This window comes from Hibiscus syriacus, unplaced genomic scaffold (genome assembly GCF_006381635.1).
Source record: "Hibiscus syriacus cultivar Baekdansim isolate YM2019G1 unplaced genomic scaffold, ASM638163v2 tig00003041_pilon, whole genome shotgun sequence".
NCBI lineage: Eukaryota > Viridiplantae > Streptophyta > Magnoliopsida > Malvales > Malvaceae > Hibiscus > Hibiscus syriacus.
In genome coordinates, this window is record NW_024061960.1 from 9,324,108 (window position 1) to 9,342,507 (window position 18,400).

At 32.9% G+C, this 18,400-nt stretch overlaps 1 protein-coding gene across 1 annotated transcript; it reads right to left on the reverse strand.

The window, feature by feature from the left end:
* Positions 1–7,663: 7,663 nt before the first annotated feature.
* LOC120167221 (bidirectional sugar transporter SWEET15-like) lies at positions 7,664–9,890 on the reverse strand. The gene is made up of 6 exons (XM_039176301.1): positions 9,779–9,890; positions 9,279–9,315; positions 8,927–9,137; positions 8,680–8,841; positions 8,475–8,594; positions 7,664–7,999 (listed from the first exon to the last, which is right to left on the reverse strand). The coding sequence occupies exons 1-6, from the start codon at positions 9,819–9,821 to the stop codon at positions 7,721–7,723; spliced, it is 852 nt and encodes a 283-aa protein (XP_039032232.1). The 5' UTR covers positions 9,822–9,890; the 3' UTR covers positions 7,664–7,720.
* Positions 9,891–18,400: the final 8,510 nt, after the last annotated feature.

The window sequence follows — 18,400 nt, forward strand, 5'->3', positions numbered from 1 at the left end:
TACCATAAGCTTATGTCATTAAATGTAGTGCTTATGTTTAGTTGCTTATGTAATTAATAAAATAAACCTTGAATTTGTTTGTATTATAATTTATAATTTAAATTATGAAATTAAATGTAATGCTTATGTTTAGTTGCTTACTTTCTCTATAATATTAGTAATTAACATTTGAAATTGATATTCCAGAAATACGAAATTGATAAGAGTTGGATGGATTTGTCAAGGGTAGGCGAAGAATATCGAAATAGAGTCGAAACTTTTCTAAATTTAGCTTTTGTGAATGCAAGACAAGATAATATGATTATTTGCCCTTGTAAGAAGTGTGCTAACATTAATTGACACATTCGTGAAGTTGTCTACGAGCATCTAGTTGTTTTTGCCTTTGTCCGAGACTATAGAAAATGGATATTCCATGGAGAGTTTACATCTCATAGATATTCTTCCACGAGTAATTCGACTTATCTTTCTAATTCTTGCCATCAATCTGTTAGAGAAATGACATGGAAGGTATGGTGTGAGATACATTTAATATGCACAATCATCATCAATCTATTAGAGAAAATGATTGTACAATAATGTTAATATTTCATTGAGATGAAAAGAAGTGGATGTGGTAAAGAGTCAAATGGAGAAGCGGCAAAGTTTTACAAGTTACTTAATGAATGAATGAAAAAAATTATGAGGGATTAAAATATTCAAAGCTCTCTTTTTGCATTCGTCTTTTCCACTTAAAATACTTGGGAGGGTGGACTGATAACTCTTGTACGCAGTTATTAGAGTTTCTAGGAGAAATGTTTCCTTTTGCAAAAATCAATCAATCATGCAAATATATGAAGAAAATGATAACAGATTTGGGTCTTGGTTATGAGAAAATTCATAGTTGTCCTAATTATTTCATGTTGTATTGGGCTGATCGAAAAAATCAGGAGTCTTATCATGTATGCGAAAAATCTCAATAGATGACTAGGGACGCAAAAAATATAAGTGATTATGAATTTAAAGCACGATCAAGAAAGAAACCAGTAAAGATTATGCGATATTTTCCTCTAATAACTAAGCTTCAAAGACTTTTTATGTCCTCAAAGACTGCTGAGTCTATGAGGTGGCACCATGATGGAAGAACCAATGACGAATTATTACACCATCATGTAGATTGTTTAGCTTGGAATTCATTTGACAAAAACTTTCCAAGTTTTGCAAGAGAACCTCGAAATGTCATGCTCGGTCTTGCATCTGATGGGTTTAATCCTTTCAAAATCATGAGTACTTCGTATAGTACTTGGCATGTTATACTTGTTCCCTACAATTTGCCTCCATGGATTTTCATGAAACAATAATATTTTATCTTATCCATGATAATCCCTGGCGATTAAGGTCCCGAAAATGATATTGATATTCTATGCAACCTCTTATTGAAGAGTTGAAACAATTATGGGTAGAGGTTGAAACATATGATGTGTTAAAGAATGAGAACTTTAATTTACGCGCAACTTTATTATGGACAATTAATGACTTCCCTGCTTATGCAAATTTATTTGGTTGGAGTACCAAAGGTTGTTATGTTTGTCCTTGTTGTGTTGCACAAACATGTTCGAAGTGGTTGTATAATGGAAAGAAGTTATCTTATATCGGTGGTTAGCTGAAAATCATAAATTTATAAATCAAAAGAATGTGTTTGATAATACTAAAAAGTTCTGAAAAACTCCTAAGAAAATAATCGGGTCTGATATCTTCTCGATGTTGAAACATATCAAGTTTACTTATGGAAAGATGAATCAACAACCGAATACACGATCAAAGAAAAAGGCAAAACATGTGTATGATTGTGATGTTGACCAACAGAGTGATGATGAGTCTGATGAAGAAGATGATTCAAATGTGGTAGATTTGTGGAAAAAAGAAAAAGTATTTTCTTCAAGTTGCCTTATTGGAAGAATCACATTTTGAGACATAATCTTGATGTCATGGACATTGAGAAGAATGTTTGTGAGAATATTATTGGGTCCATTCTCAATGTCGAGAGAAAATTTAAAAATAATCTAAAGAGTCGACTTGACTTAGTCGACATCAAAATTCAACATGATCTTCATCTGCAGTTGTATCCTAATGGAAATCTTGGTTGTCTCCTTCTATTTTTTGTGATGTCGGAGAAAGAAAAAAATTGTTTTGCACGGTGTTGAAGGATATAAAGGTCCCATATGGGTATTCATCAAATATATCTCGATGTGTCAGTGTTAAAGATTTAATACTTTATTCTTTAAAGTCGCATGATTATCACATATTAATGTAAGATTTAATGACAGTAGCTTTACGCGGTTATATGTCGAGCAAGGTGACGTCTTGTATAATTAAACTTTCTAATATAGTGAAAGTTATTTGTGGGAAAGTTCTTATGGTTGAAGAACGTGAGAAACTATAAGATCGAGCCGCCTTGACTTTATGCAACTTGGAGAAGATATTTCCACCTTCATTCTTTACAATTATGGTGCACCTTCTAGTTCATCTTTCTCACGAAGCTAAAGTTGGTGGACCAGATTTCTATCGATAGATGTATCCTTTAGAGAGGTGTTAGTTGACTTATATGTATTAAATCACTATTGATTATACCTTTCATCACAATTATTTACATAATATTTTGTTTTGTGTCTAGGTTCTTGTGCAAGTTGAAGTCTTACTGTCATAATAAATGTTATCCAGAAGGATCAATTGCTGAAGGGTATTTGGCAGAGGAGTGTATGACCAAATATAAGTGAAGTGTTCAGTACTAATGACTTAGCTGAGACTTATTTGTTTGGAAGTTATGGTGAACCATTCGACAAAGTTGAAATTGCACACTTAGATGATAAATCTTGGGAACAAGCACACTGATATGTTCTTTTTCATCACGATTCAATAGATCCCTTCAGCACTTAAGTTTTACGAACTAAATCCTAATGTATTTACTTAATATTTTATATTTCTCATTCTTTAACAACATAATCTACTTTATAGTGAGTTTAAAGAAGTATTGATATCTCGTGCATGCTCTCGAAGATTACATCGACGATAGATACATAAGTTATTCATAAAAACTTTTTATGAATGATTAGGGAAAACAATAAGCAACTAAATCATTGTGCATAGTTGTAAATAATATATAACTCTTGTTTTAATATATCAACATAAATGTTAATTAATTCACCTTTCAAATGTAATAGGTTTGGAGTGGGAGAGAAGTTAGTGAATATGTTCAATGGCTTTCTCAATGTCCGAATAGAATTGTTAAAACATATAATGCCTTTTTCATTAATGGGTTCAGGTTCCACACGAAATCTCGTGAAAAATTAAGGATGACACAAAATTATGAAATAATTGTTACTTCTTCAACTACAAGTTATACTAGTGCTAAGGACAATCATCTTGTGAAGGGAGATGTAGAATATTATAGAATTCTTATGGACATTATTGAGTTAGATTATTATGGAAAACGAAAGGTTGTGTTGTTTCGGTGTAACTGGGTTAATGTAAATACTACTCGAGGAATTAAAAGAGATAAATTTGGTTTTACAATGGTGAATTTCTCTCAATTAATTCACACTGGTCAACAATTGATGAATGAGCCATATGTATTTTCTTCTCAAGTCAAACATGGTTTTTACTGTCACGATCCAATGGATGAGGGTTGGTATGTTGTGCTCCATAATAACCCCAGTGAATTGATAGACAGTAGGGATGAAAGTAGAGATAACATTGAAACAAGATCAGAAGCTTCACCTTTTGTAGCACAAAACTTAGATGAAACTATCACTAATACTACTTCATAATTTCAATGGGTTCGGGAGGACGTGGATGAAGATATTTATGAAAATTGATATGACATAACAATGTAGTAAGATTTTATATCTTAATTGATTAATTTATAATATTATAACTTATAACATGTTGTCGTTCAATATACTCATTAATAGTAATATTTTCACTAAAATTGTTGTTTGTTTGTTGCAAATATTATGCCCATGAGAAAATTAAGTGATTTGTGGATTGTTCGAGCTTCTCAAAATTAGGAAGAAACAAATAATAAGGAATCGAGTGGTGTTGGATCTTCTGAAGTTTTGAATATTGTTGAAGAAGATGTACAAATTGGAGGTAATGTTCAATAATTTATTTAATTGTTGGTTCATTTTCAAAACTTACATTGAATTATTTCTTATATAGTTGAAAATGGTCGAAGACGAAAGACTAGATGGCGTACAACGTTGAAGGCATTATAACAACTTCCTCCTGGGAATCGTGTGAAAGTTTCAAGAAACGATGTCGGTTAACCTATTGGCCCATAAGCACGTCTTCTATTTGGTTACTTAGGCATGGTTACACGTAATGCTAATCTTTTACCGATCAATTATGAGTCATGGCGTGAAATGTCAAATATTAGCAAAATTCAAGTTGTTGATTTTGTTAAGATAATAATGTCATTATAATAGATAATCCATTACAGCTCAATAGTAATTTATATTTACTTTGAAAACTTATGTTATTTGTAGGAGAAATTTTCTTTAAAGGTCTCATACAATTATTTGAAGCAAAGGTTAGGGAAGAAATGGAGAGATCACAAGAGTTATTTAAAAAAAGAAATATTTCAAAAATCATCTCATCATTGAAGAAAAACTGCAAATTATCCCACCTGGAATACTCAGGTATCAATGAAAAGATGCAATCAGGTTTTAAAGTTCAAAGAAAAGAGAGGTATGATGCATTTTTAAAAAATAATATTATGTCATTATAATATTGACTGTATAAGTACAAAATTTAAATTGTAGGACCAAGAGCATGTTGGTGTTGCTAGCAGATAACAACAAAAGTTTACTCACACAGCTGGATCGAAGAGCTTTGCTTGTATAACTAATTATGAGGTATTATTGATTATTCACATAGTGATTCACAGTTGGTATCACATAGTAACGAAGATTATTTATATTATTAATTATTTTTTTTTAAACTTAATTTTTATTATACATTATAGGAAAATGCGTCTAGTAGTAAAGTTGGAAGAATAAATCTCTTCGACATGACATATACAAAAAATGATGGTACTCTTATGACTGATGATGCTAAAGAAATTATGGTACATTTATTGGACACATGATTTGAATTATGTTATATTTATATCTATAGTATGGCATTTTATTTAAAATAATGATTGAATTGATTATTAGGAAAAATTGAGGGATAAAAAGGCGAAGTATTAAGCTACGACTTCAAGTTATGGTATTGTTAATGCGGATGAGATCGAAAATCAAGTTATTAATGAAGTTTTGGGTCTTGAAAGATATGACCAAGTTTGCTTCCAAGGATCATTCGTTATCCCAACCAAATATTTTGGATCTAATGCATCCCAGTACATGTCATCACACAATCAGACTTCCCAATCAAAAGTTAGTCGTTTAAAACAACAGTTGGCTCAAATGGATGAAAATTTTGCTCAAATGGATGAAAATTTTGCTCAAATGAAAGTCGAAACTGAAGCGAGGGAAGCAAAGAGAGAATCAACATATCAGAAAAAATATGAAGACTTTCAAAATCAACATCAAGCTATGATGCAGATAATACAAAAAAATAAACCCAAAAGTCTACCATCTTAGGTGTTATTTTAGATATATGCTTTGTTTATTCTAGTTAACAATGTTGAACTACATTATATTTCACTTTAATGTAAACTTTGATTTATTATTATGGATTTCAAGTTTGTTGTTATGGATTTCAAGTTTATTGGATAATGCTACAGGTTAAAATTTTAAATTTGAGTAATAAAAGAGCAAAAAATATCATTTGAAAAATTAGTTTTAATTAGCTGCGTTTGTATAATAAAACACCACTAAATACATAGTTAATACCGGTGTTTGTAAAACAAAATGCCACTAAAGTTCAAGATCTTTTGCAGCGTTTATATAGAAAACACCACTATATATGTAGTCAATAGTGGCGTTTTACATTCACAAACGCCACTATATATCAGAATATTTAACGGCATTTTTGGGAACAAATGCCACTAAAGAAAAGATAAATAGTTGCGTTTAAAGAAACACTACTAAAGATCATAACCTTTAGCGTCCTTTATAAAAAAATGTCGTTAAAAAACATAACTTATAGCAGTGTTTTTTATGATTTTTTATACCAAAAGGTTTTTTAGCGGCGCTTATATAACTAAAAAAAAGTCCACTAAACAATAAATTCTATGAAATGTTATAATATATTCAAATATATGTTATATTCATTTGTTGTTATAACTTTTATGATTATGTTATGTTTAAGTTTGAAATATTATACTTCGTTTATGTCTTAATTACTACATTGAGTTTCTTGAATTTAAATTTATTTTTTAATTTTTTTTTGTATAAATTTGGTCGTATTAATGTGTTCTATTTTACATTTTAAGGTTCACAAACCAATTCTTAATATTCTATTAGAGTAAATTATTTTGTTTTTGAAAACTCTTAAAAATATGACATGTACAGGTCTTTGGGACTAATTGTGTTGTGATTCCACATTTATTATGTCAATGCTTTGTGTTAAATTTATGTTATGTTTAGATAAAAAAAATTCTTTTAGCAATTACTATCTAATGGGAGGGGAAGAAGAATTTTGCTCTTAATTAGTATTGAACCCACAACTCAAGAGAGAGAAAAGACGTCAACTGAGAACTTTCAACTATCTACTTTATAGATTGTTGACATGTTTGGATAACTTAATAGTTTATAATTAATGCAAATATTGTAAAATACGATGGTATGCAAAGTGTATGCTTTAGTTTAGTATGTCCATGGTTAAATGATATGCGAATACATTTGACAATGTGTGTCATTTGATAAGTATCGTGATATGAGTCTTGCTTGAATATTAATTTTTCAAGTTTATATATTGAGGTATGTTAAAATCGAACATTAATGATGTTGTATTGACCTTTAAAGTATCATATTATGTATAAAAAGTACGCTAATTTGGTTATCTATGAAGTTGCGGTAAACTATATTAAGAAAGATTTAAAGACCAAATTTTGGATTTTTTTTAGAAATTTAATTTTTTTTATTGATTTGAGATAAGTATAAGATAGTATCTGCTCAAAGAACACTTTCAAACATTGAACGCTCACACCCTTGGTATTCCTGATGCTCGAACCTGTGACCTCAAAAGATAACAACAATTCTCTTATCATCGAGATCGTTTAATTTGTACTTAAAAATTAATTTTAAATATGAGTATTTATATAAATAATAAATGAATATTTTTTTAAAATACCATCTTAATATTTACACTCACATAAAAATATTGATATCTAGATTGAATATCGATATCATAAATTTATGTTTCTTTTAAACTTTATTGATTAAATTTTTTGGAAAATATATAAATAACACGTGCTAAAGCAATATTATTTTAATATATCATATGATATTAATATCTCAGAAAAATTAAAACTTAACATTAAAACTTATCAAATTAATTAATTAATTTTAATATTTAATTGATTCAATTCTAAATTTAAAATTTTAATTAAATGATCATTTTTAAAATTTTAATTGATTTTTTTAATAAGGTTGATATCATGTATCTTTGAGCCAATAAAAAATACACAAATACATACATATTCCTGGTTCATTTGTAGTGGGGGATTTGAAAAGAAATGAGGTACAAAGAACTCACTACAAATTCATAAACTGGGGGTACCTACATTCTAATGCCTAAATCAAACAGGACATTCATCGGAATCTTCCAAGGTTTTCGCATCCTTTTTGTTGGCCTCCCCTGTCTGTTCATTCTCTGTCTGATCCTCATTTGTCCTAACATCTGGTTTAATATATACAGCAACTGGATAAACTTCGGAGGGGCCTAATGTGCTGAGCACAACACCACCTTTCATTTGTTCCGGTAGCTTCTTTTCCCCTACAGCCGTTTCGCTGTTCCGGTAAATCGCGTACAGCAGCATCTGGAGCATCCCCAGGACGAAGCCGACCACGTTCGGGAGCTGTAAACAAACCAGAAAAAAAATCAATTTGTGGCTCTGTTGATGGATAAGATGGACTCGTCGACCGTGAGTGGTTCATCCCTTTTAGATTGAACGAAGAATCGTTGTATGTAAGATGGCTGGAAGTGGAAGAGAAAAAGGAAAAAGAAAAGCTCTCCCTCTCCTCATAATTGAGGGAGATATACAGTGATTATATCTAACGATGCCAGATATAGGATTATTATATACGACTATTTATGGGTTGACAAGTTAAATAGATTTGGTGGTTAGATCTTTGAATTTCACACATGCGGATTGTTCAGATTTTTCAGTAATTTTGTCTTTAAGAGTCTGTTTGCATATTGTAATTGATTTAAGAGATTATTGGTGACTTCTGATAGAAGAGGGTATCTAATTTCAGGAGAAGGATCCCGTAGGTATAACAGGCTCAATGTTGAAAGTAATGTAAAAGTAATTGAACAAGACAACAACTTACAGCTACACAGAAGTCCTTCATAAACAATCCATAAGTGAACCACATTACTGCACTTATTGTTAGGAAAAACGACAAGTTGAAAGGCATGAACTCAACGCTCTTTGTTCGAATTACCCGAGCCTGGGGATAATAAAATACGACACGGTTAATAACTTGAAGAGATTAATGTCCAAAAAAATGGATCATTACAGAGTTTTGTACTGACCACAATGTTCAAAGGAGCTGCAAAGACGCATATAGAGAAAGCAACACACATCCAACCAAGAACCTGGATACGAACTGAACCTTTCACCAGGAAGTGTGTGAGAATCAAAATCAATGAGAACAACCCAACGTTCAGAGCTACAAAAAGTTTTATAGCATATGCCTACAATTTCAAATTCAGAATTAATAATCAAATTAAATCATTGAAGAATAAAAAAAAGATGAATCTGATGATATGAATTAAGTACCCTGTTGTTCTTGGTAGCATAAGTTATGAACATAGATATGTATATAGTTTCCACAACACATCCAAAGGAGTTGATGGTGATGAGCAGGAAAGCATCTTTTTTCATCAAGGCGTAGTAAAGCCATAGCATGGAGCTAAACAATGCCACCTCGTAAGGCAGTGACTGGAAACTCTCCGTTGATTTCTTTCTGTATATTCTGTAGAATGTTGGTCTGAAAATTTTATGCAGAAAACAAGGGTTATTATTATTATTATTATTGATAGATAAAACTGAAACCGTTGGTTTTGATTTAAAAGAGAAGATGAAATTCTTTCAACAACAAAAAAATAAGATGAAATAGAGCGATGCTTACACTGGAGCCAGGTATACAAGGACTGAGATGATGTTACCTGCAACCAATTGCAAAAGAATTCATTAGTTGATTTGTATATTAATCAGAAACTTCTGGTTGCTCAACTAGAAAAATGCATTCATGCAAATGCACATCGGTATTGTTTCCACATAAATGAATAATTTCATATGATTGGGAAGGTGGATCTTAGGTGTCAACACTAAGCGAAACACGTCTTGTACCTTTTTGTTAAAAACCAGAGGCCACTTTGAACCACGAAGAAAGAATAAAAATAGTACGTGTATTAATTAGTAGTTTAGCTTAACCAAATAATGACCAAAAACATCCAGAACAAGGCAAAAGAATGAAGAAGCTAAAGCCCTAGCGTAACGTGTAAAATATATATTGCTTAAAGAGAGGAGAAAAAGGCTTCAATGAGCTCTCTCCAAAGAACAGAAAACTAAAGCCAAGAAGATAGAATACAAAGCCAAGATGCCAGCATTTTTTGTATTGATTATTACCTAAGACTCCGAATGCAAGTGCCCAGGAATGGTGATCTGCCATTTCTTTGTATTAAACGAAGGAGAGAAAGAGAAATGGTAAACCCTAGAGCTCTCTCTCACAAACTCTTTATGAGGGTTTTTGTCATGAAGTGAGAAGAAAGAGAAGAGGGGGTTTATATAGAGAGACGAGTGTATGCGTGGTGAATCATTGATGCAAAGCACGCACAGTGTATGCGTATCAAACTCCTCCTGCTTGCATGACAAGTGGAAACATAGTAGGTAGCTTCGCATAAAATCATTTATACTTTTTTGGTCTTACAAAATTCTCCCATGTGCCTTATTACTCGCGTGCCCTTCGTTCCAACTTATTTGGCAGTTCATTTCCTATCCCCATCCTCACCCTCACCCCCACCCCCACCCCCATACTAATACATTATCAGTAGGTACGGATAATCAATAAAAAAATATAAGAAGAAATCTAAAATATAAAAGAACTTAAAATTTTTAGGGAGTACAATCGTATCCCAACACTTCTCTCAGTTCATCTTTGATTATTAGTATATAATTATATATATTAATATTCAATATATAAATATATAAATTACTATGTGTTTTGATAGGTTAATAAAAGATTATTAATATTAAGATAGTGGTGGACACGCGCCGAGAACGGCACAACATCAGCAAAAAGAGAGTTTGTAAGATAGTAGAAGAATTAATTTACGTTACAGAGTGACCGGAAAGGTGTCCGTCGAAAAGCCGAGATTCAAGTGAAGTAATGTAAACACAACCTTTGGTTCTGTTTAAGATGACATTATAATAAGTTAAAAGACACAAAGTGGAACACGCTCATCCACGTCAGCCCTAATTAATTCATCTCTCTCAGAAGTAATATCTTTTGGTTGGATTGCGTTTTGATGTTGTGCATGGCAAGGGTTTCGTATGGTATACGATAATCTGAGACCCTTTTTTTCTGTTTTAAACCTTCTTTTCTCTACGCCTTGCTATACGAGAAAGAGGTGAAAAGCGTGGATTTGGACAACAAACCATATTGTTTTCATATTAACAGTGGTCAATAAGTAACATGTTTTTTTATGATGCAAGCAATTGAAGTTATAAAACAAAGTATAAGAGGGTTTTTTTAGAGTAACATGTAAGTTTTTGTTAGATTATTAGTATTTTTTTTTTATTTTCTATGAAAAAATAACCTCATATATGTGTCTAAATAATTTCGTGATGCATCATTATTTGGTAATGCACCAAAAGGATAATATTCTTCCCTTGCGATTAGACGTACAAATAAATAAAAAAATTTCGATCTTGCAATGTTTCAGAAAGAAATTATTAATGACGTTGTAATTTCGTCGTTTGAGTGTATTATAACATTGGAATTCGTAGTTGTACGTAAACGTGTGTCGACAAAATGTTACATCGCTTGGATTTCTAGGATTGCTTTAAGGTTTCCTTTTTATGGAACTTTATGATGTGAAGCATTCATCACCCACCAAATTAAATTATTCCAGATGATGCCGTTGCTATTCATAGCTCTCTACTCATTCATTCATACATACCGACAAAATTTAAGATTTTCCTTAAATAATCTCCCTCTCCGAATGACATCAAATACATATGAATGATATATGAATTTGGTATTTAAGTTTTTTTTTTCAATTGGGTACTTGAACTTAATTACTTGGTTCGAATTGATATATGAACTTGATTTTTTATTCAAATCCTTTTTATGGAACTTTATGATGTGAAGCATTCATCACCCACCAAATTAAATTATTCCAGTCCAATGATGCCGTTGCTATTCATAGCTCTCTACTCATTCATTCATACATACCGACAAAATTTAAGATTTTCCTTAAATAATTTCCCTCTCCGAATGACATCAAATACATATAAATGATATATGAATTTGGTATTTAAGTTTTTTTTTCAATTGGGTACTTGAACTTAATTACTTGGTTCGAATTGATATATGAACTTGATTTTTTATTCAAATTGGGACTTGAACTTGATTTTTGCTTCACATAAGTGCTTATCATTTCTAATCAATTTGAATTAAAAAAATTATGTTCATATGTTAATTTGAACCAAAAAGCTAAATTTAAATATCTAATTGAATAAAAAAAAAGCTTAGTTATCAAATAAAATAGTAAAGTCGAGTTCATGAAACTAATTAGACAAAAAAAAACTATGGTATTATTGAATCTAACCTTAAAGCAAAATTCAAGTATCAAATGTGTTGGGAAATAAAACGAGTAAATTCCCTATAACCAGGTTAGTGAGAATACGAAATAAAAACAAAAAAATAATACCCGAAATTGATAACGGAGTTCGGCCAATTATGCATACGTCTCTAGACTGCTGCAGATCTTTTACTAAAGAGAAAAAATTTACAAGTGCTCACAACTCACAAGAAAACTCTCTAAACTCTTTAGTAGTGGGAGAAAGAAATGATTTTGGGATGATTTTGAAGCTAAATGGGTTAGGGTATTTATAGTTGAAGCTTAAGGACTAATCTTATAAATATTCTAAAGTTTAGGGACTTAATTTGGTAATTATCCCTTCCATTTTCAATAATTCCATGCTGTCTAATTTTGACAAATTAGCAGCCCCATTTGTCATTTAGAAAACAACCGCCCCATTTGCATTTAGAAAACAGCTGTCCCATTTGCATTTAGAAAACAGCCGCCCCATTTGCATTTTTATTATTGAATTTCAACAATCTCCCACTTGAAGACTGATTTTAATCTGTCTTCACACCTCGATCAATGCAGCAGTATTTCTGGTCTTGTTATTCTATCATGCCAACTGAAGATGAACACAACTTCAGTTTGTCCGTAGTCACCGTCTTTGTCAACATGTCTACCGGATTTTGATATCCTCTAATATTTTCAAGTTTCAAAATCCCATCTTCCAGAAGAGACCGGATAAAATGATATCTCAATTGTATGTGCTTCGTCCTGGAATGAAAAGAATGATTATTTGCTAGATAGATAGCACTTTGACTGTCGTAATACTAAGACATTATTTTCTTGTTTCTTGCCTAACTCTTCCAAGAAACATTGGAGCCAAACCATCTCCTTGATGGCTTTCGTAACAGCGACATATTCTGCTTTAGTTGTGGAGAGAGCAACTATCTTCTGTAGTTGAGAAACCTAACTCATTGCGGTTCCTCCTAGAATATAAACATACCCTATAGTGCTTCTTCTGATGTCAACATTTCCGGCTAAGTCAGCATCTACATAGCCTATCAGTATCGTATCTCCACCTTTGAAATAAAATATTTTGTTTGTGGTACCCCGCAGATATCTGATGATCCATTTGACTGCTTCCCAGTGTACCTTGCCTAGATTATTCATGTACCTACTAACAGCTCCCACTGCTTGAGCAATATCTGGTCTGGTACAAACCATGGCATACATCAGACTTCCAATTGTTGAGGCATACGACACCTTCACCATGTGTGCACGTTCTTCCTCCGTCTTTGGTGACTATTCTTTGGAGAGTCTAAAATGAACACCTAAAGGTGTACTTACTGGTTTAGCATCTTGCATGTTGAACCTGGAGAGTACTTTGTTGATGTACTCAGCCTGTGATAACATCAAAGTCCCTGAATTTGTGTCTCTCTTAATCCTCATCCCAAGAATCTGCTTTGCAACGCCCAGATCTTTCATTGCAAACTATTTTGACAATTTTTGCTTCAAGTTTATAATATCGTGCATGTCTGAGCCTGCAAGGAGCATGTCATCAACATACAACAATAAAATAATGAAGTTGTTGTCGAACTTCTTGATGTAGAAACAATGATATGCTTGGTATCTGGTAAAACCACTACTACTCGTGAAACTATCAAACTTCTTGTAGCACTGTCTAGGAGCTTGTTTTAAATCATACAATCTCTTCTTAAATCTGCATACCAGGTTTTTCTTGTATGCCTCTATGAAGCCTTATGGCTGTCTCATATAGATTTCCTCTTCCAAATCACCATGAAGGAAAGTTGTCTTTACATCTAACTATTCAAGATGTAGATTCTCTGCAGCTACAATTTTCAACACCAGTCTGATTGTAGACAGTTTCATGACTGGAGAGAAAATTTCATTGTGATCAATACATTCTTTTTGTTGAAAACCTTTGACAACCAATCTTGCTTTATAGTGTTTGCTCCCATCGTGCTCTTCTTTGATCCTGTAAATCCACTTGTTATAGAGCGCTTTCTTGCCTGGTGGTAGTTTAGCTAATTCCCACGTCTGATTTGATATAAGCGAGTCCATCTCATCTTTCATGGAAGACTCCCACTTGACTGAATCCTTCATCTGCATTGCTTCATCATAACACTCTGGCTCACCATTGTCAGTCAGCAACAAGTAGTGCAAAGAAGGTGAATAACGCTGGTTGGTTTAGGAATTCTGGAGGAGCGACTCAGTTCTGGTGTGCTTGGTTCTTCTTGAACTGCTTTAGGACTGATCTGAACATTATTTCCAGAAATCTCCTCAAACTCAGCAAATTCATTTGTTTCATCTTTGATATTGAAGTTACTTGATTCTATGGTTGACATATCTTTGTACATCACATTCTCATTGAGAATGACATCTGTACTTCTGATGATCTTTCGATTTTCGTAGTCCCAAAATCGGTAATCGAACTCATCACCACCATAACCAACAAAGACACATTTGTTGGACTTGGCATCAAGTTTACTTCTTTCAGCAGAATTTATGTGTACATAAGAAATACACACAAACACTCTTAAGTGTGAAAGGTTTATTTCTTTTATGCTCCAAACTTCCTCTAGTATTCTGCAATCCAATGGAACCTAGGGCCCACGGTTGACCAGGTAAGTTGCAGTGTTGATAACTTCAGCCCATAGCAATTTGGGCAATCCGACATGTATCCTCATGCTTCTGGCACGTTCATTCAGAGTTATGTTCATATGCTCTACTATGCCATTCTGTTGCGATGTCATGGGAATTGTTGTCTCCATCTTGAACCCATTGTTTGCGCAGAATTCTCTGAATCTACTATTTTTGTACTTTCCTCCATTATCAGACCTCAACCGCTTGACTTTCAAACCAGTCTCATTTTCCACCATGGCCTTCCATTTTTTGAAAGTATCAAAGACTTCTGATTTCTTCTTCAGAAAATAAACTCACACCTTTCTTGTAGAATCATCGATGAAAGTGATATAATATAATGAGCCTGCAAGAGATGGAACTGGAGATGGTCCTCATACATCAGTATGAACTAACTCTAACTTTTCTATCTTGAGTGTCTTGTCAATCTTTGCAAAACTGACTTTCTTTTGTTTGCCAAAGATACAATCCTCACATAGTCTGACATCTATATTCTTTAGATCCGGCAGCTTCCCTTTTGACAAAAGTGTCATCACCCTTTCTCACTCATAAGGAAAAGTCTTTGGTGCCATAGGTTTGATTATCCATCAGCATCTGCTACTGCAATGATATTCTCCAAATTTGAGGTTACATAGAGAGTACTAGTATTCTTACCAAAAGCAATGACGAGTGCTCCTTTGGTAATCTTTCATTCACAACCTGAAAAGGTTGTACTATATCCTTCTCTATCAAGCTGCCCTACAGAAATCAAATTTCTCTTGAGGCCAGGAATATGTCTCACTCTTTTCAGCTTCCAGGTGGTCTGGTTTGGAAACTTTAATTGGATGTCTCCTTTTCTGACGATCTTCAAGGTTTTATCATCAGCTAAATGAACATTCCCAAAATCACCACTGGCATAGTTCTCCATGATTTCTTGGCATGGGGTGGAGTGGAAATATGCCCCTGGATCCAAGATTCATGATTCAATCAGACTGTTGACGCTTAGAATCATGACATCACTTGTCTCCTATGTTATGTTGGTAGATTCCTGTGCGCCGGTATTTTTCTTCGGTGTTCGGCAATCTCTTTTGAAGTGGCCCTTCTTGCCACAATTATAACAGTTAAAATCTTTCTTTCATGTTCTTGATTTCCCCCTTCTGGATTTTGATCTACCACGATTTGAATTTATTTATGAAGTTCTTCCTCTAGACTCCGTGTGCAAGGTTGAGGAGCTTGATGCTTCACCCGATTCTCTCCATCGAATTTCTTCACTCGATACCAGATCCAGAACATCGTCGAATTTCAATTTACTGTTTCCCGATGAGCTACTGACTGTTGTAACAGTAGCATTCCAACTGTCTAGTAGAGATGATAAAAGAATTAAAGCTCGAACTTAATCATCGAATTCAATTTCCAAGGAACTCAACTGGGTTGTGATTGTGTTGAGTTCATTTATGTGTTGAGTCACTTATGCCCCTTCTGCTATCCGCAAATTGAATAATCGCCTCATCAAGTGAAATTTGTTTGAGGCCGATGGCTTCTCATACATACTAGAGAGAGCCGCCATAAGACCCGTCGTGGTCTTTTCCTTTGCTATGTTGAAAGCAACATTGCGGGATAACGTCAGTCGGATAACTCTGAGGGCTTGTATGTCGAAAAGAGCCCAGTCTTCATTCTTCATGCTCTCTGGTTGTCTTCCTGAGAGAGGTTGATATAGATTTTTCTTGAACATAAAATCTTCAATTTGCATCTTCCAAAAGCCAAAGTTCGCACCATCAAACTTCTCAATTTTCACCTTCCCTTCGTCTGCAGTAATCGCTCCCACTCGAATCTGGCTTCTTTTGGATCGTTTTTGACAATTCTTGTGAACCACCGTGTATTAGAACACCTCCATCGATAAATTCGTATCGTCGACCAAATTTTACTATTCACAAAATTCACTATTCATATGAATAGTAACCTCGAAAAAACTGGAAAAATTCAACACCAAAAGCTCTTGATACCAGTTGTTGGGAAATAAAACGAGTAATTTCCCTATAAACAGATTAGTGAGAATGTGAAATAAAAGCGGAAAAATAATACCTGAAATTGATAACGGAGTTCGACCAATTATGCCTACGTCTCCAGACTGCTGCAGATCTTTTACTAAAGAGGGAAAATTTACAGGTGTTTACAAAACACTCACAACTTGCAAGAAAACTCTCTAAACTCTTTAGTAGTGGGAGAAAGAAATGATTTTGGGATGATTTTGAAGCTAAATGGGTTCGGGTATTTATAGTTGAAGCTTAAAGACTAATCTTGTAAATACCCTAAAGTTTAGAGACTCAATTTGGTAATTATCCCTTCCATTTTCAACAATTCCATGCTGCCTAATTTTGACAAATTAGCAGTCCCATTTGTCATATAGAAAACAGCTGCCCCATTTGCATTTTTATTATTGACTTTCAACAAAATGTATATTAACCCTATTTTTGCTACCAACAAATGTTGAGTAAAGTGATGAGGCACACATTAACTTCAGAGAGAGAATCAATGCGAGAACATTAGAGATAATATTACTGGGAGGGACAACTATAAAACCTAAACATAGATAGTAAAATGATGTTTGATTGCATCTTTAATCATTGGGTAAATATACATTTTAAGACCTCAATTTGGCTTCAATGTTTTATTTGGTGTCTAAAGTTTCTTTTGTCCAATTAAATATATGAACTTAGCTTATCGATTCAAATTGTTACTTAAACTTAATCTTTTTTTACAAATTGCTATTTATGATAAATGACATATTTAAACCAATTTGAACCACTAAGTCAATTTTAAATATCAATTTAAATCAAAAAAGTTAAATTCAAATAACTAATTGGACAAAAAACATAAGTATCAATTTGAACATTGAAGCTAAAATTATGTATCAAATATATATTTACCCTAAGTCTTGGCTTCATTTGATTTTACTTGTGGCCGACGATCATCACATCCAAAAATAATAAGAAAAAAAGGCTCTATCCCTATCATTTGGCTAATGGACGTGCTCATAATTTGTGGACAGAAAAGAGTAAGGAATTTAGTTAAAATGAGCGTGCATTTACAGAATTTGTTACTCATGGCAAATGGCTTGGCTTGCTGGCTCTCCCTTCGTCGCAAGGAAATGTTCATTCTAACCATCGGTGGTTTCGCAGTTTTTTGAGGTGGTGACATCGTTATCTTAAAATTTAAATTTTCTTTAATTAATCATCTATCTTGTTGATATTGTTCATTTTAAAATTATATTTTTATTCATTTCATTCAAAATTTTTATGTTATTAATACACATATATATAAACACTTTTAAAAAATATTTCTAGATTCACATGCTATGCTTCCAACAACCAGCTATTTTAATTTGAAAATGGACTTATTTGTAATATAAATATATTCAATGACATACATATGATTTTATGTTGGGTGAACTTATAAAATTTTAAAAATGATAAACTTATAAAATTTTATGGACAAAAGTATATATAACCAACCTAAAATATAAGAGAATTCAAAAAAATTAAGAGGACAATCGTCTTTTCCCATCCCCTCAATCCATTCTTAAATATATTTATTTAATACATAATTTAAAAATTAGATTGCATTATTATTATATGGAAAAAGGACATTTCCTTTATAATTGAATCCTGAGAATTGTGTTGAGGAGATAGAAGAAAGTGCGTTGGTCCACGATGGCCTTAAATTCACTAATTATTGGCATGCAGATAACGACATCATTATTGGTTCTGTGGTGCGGTGAGATGTTGACCACGTTGTCTCC

Excerpts from the sequence above, each read along its gene's own strand:
- LOC120167221 (XM_039176301.1), bottom strand. The coding sequence starts at position 9,821 with ATGGCAGATCACCATTCCTGGGCACTTGCATTCGGAGTCTTAG. Across the intron at positions 8,595-8,679 it reads CAGCTCCTTTGAACATTGTG|GCTCGGGTAATTCGAACAAA; the intron begins GTCAGTACAAAA and ends TATTATCCCCAG. Across the intron at positions 8,000-8,474 it reads TGAAGGACTTCTGTGTAGCT|CTCCCGAACGTGGTCGGCTT; the intron begins GTAAGTTGTTGT and ends GTTTGTTTACAG.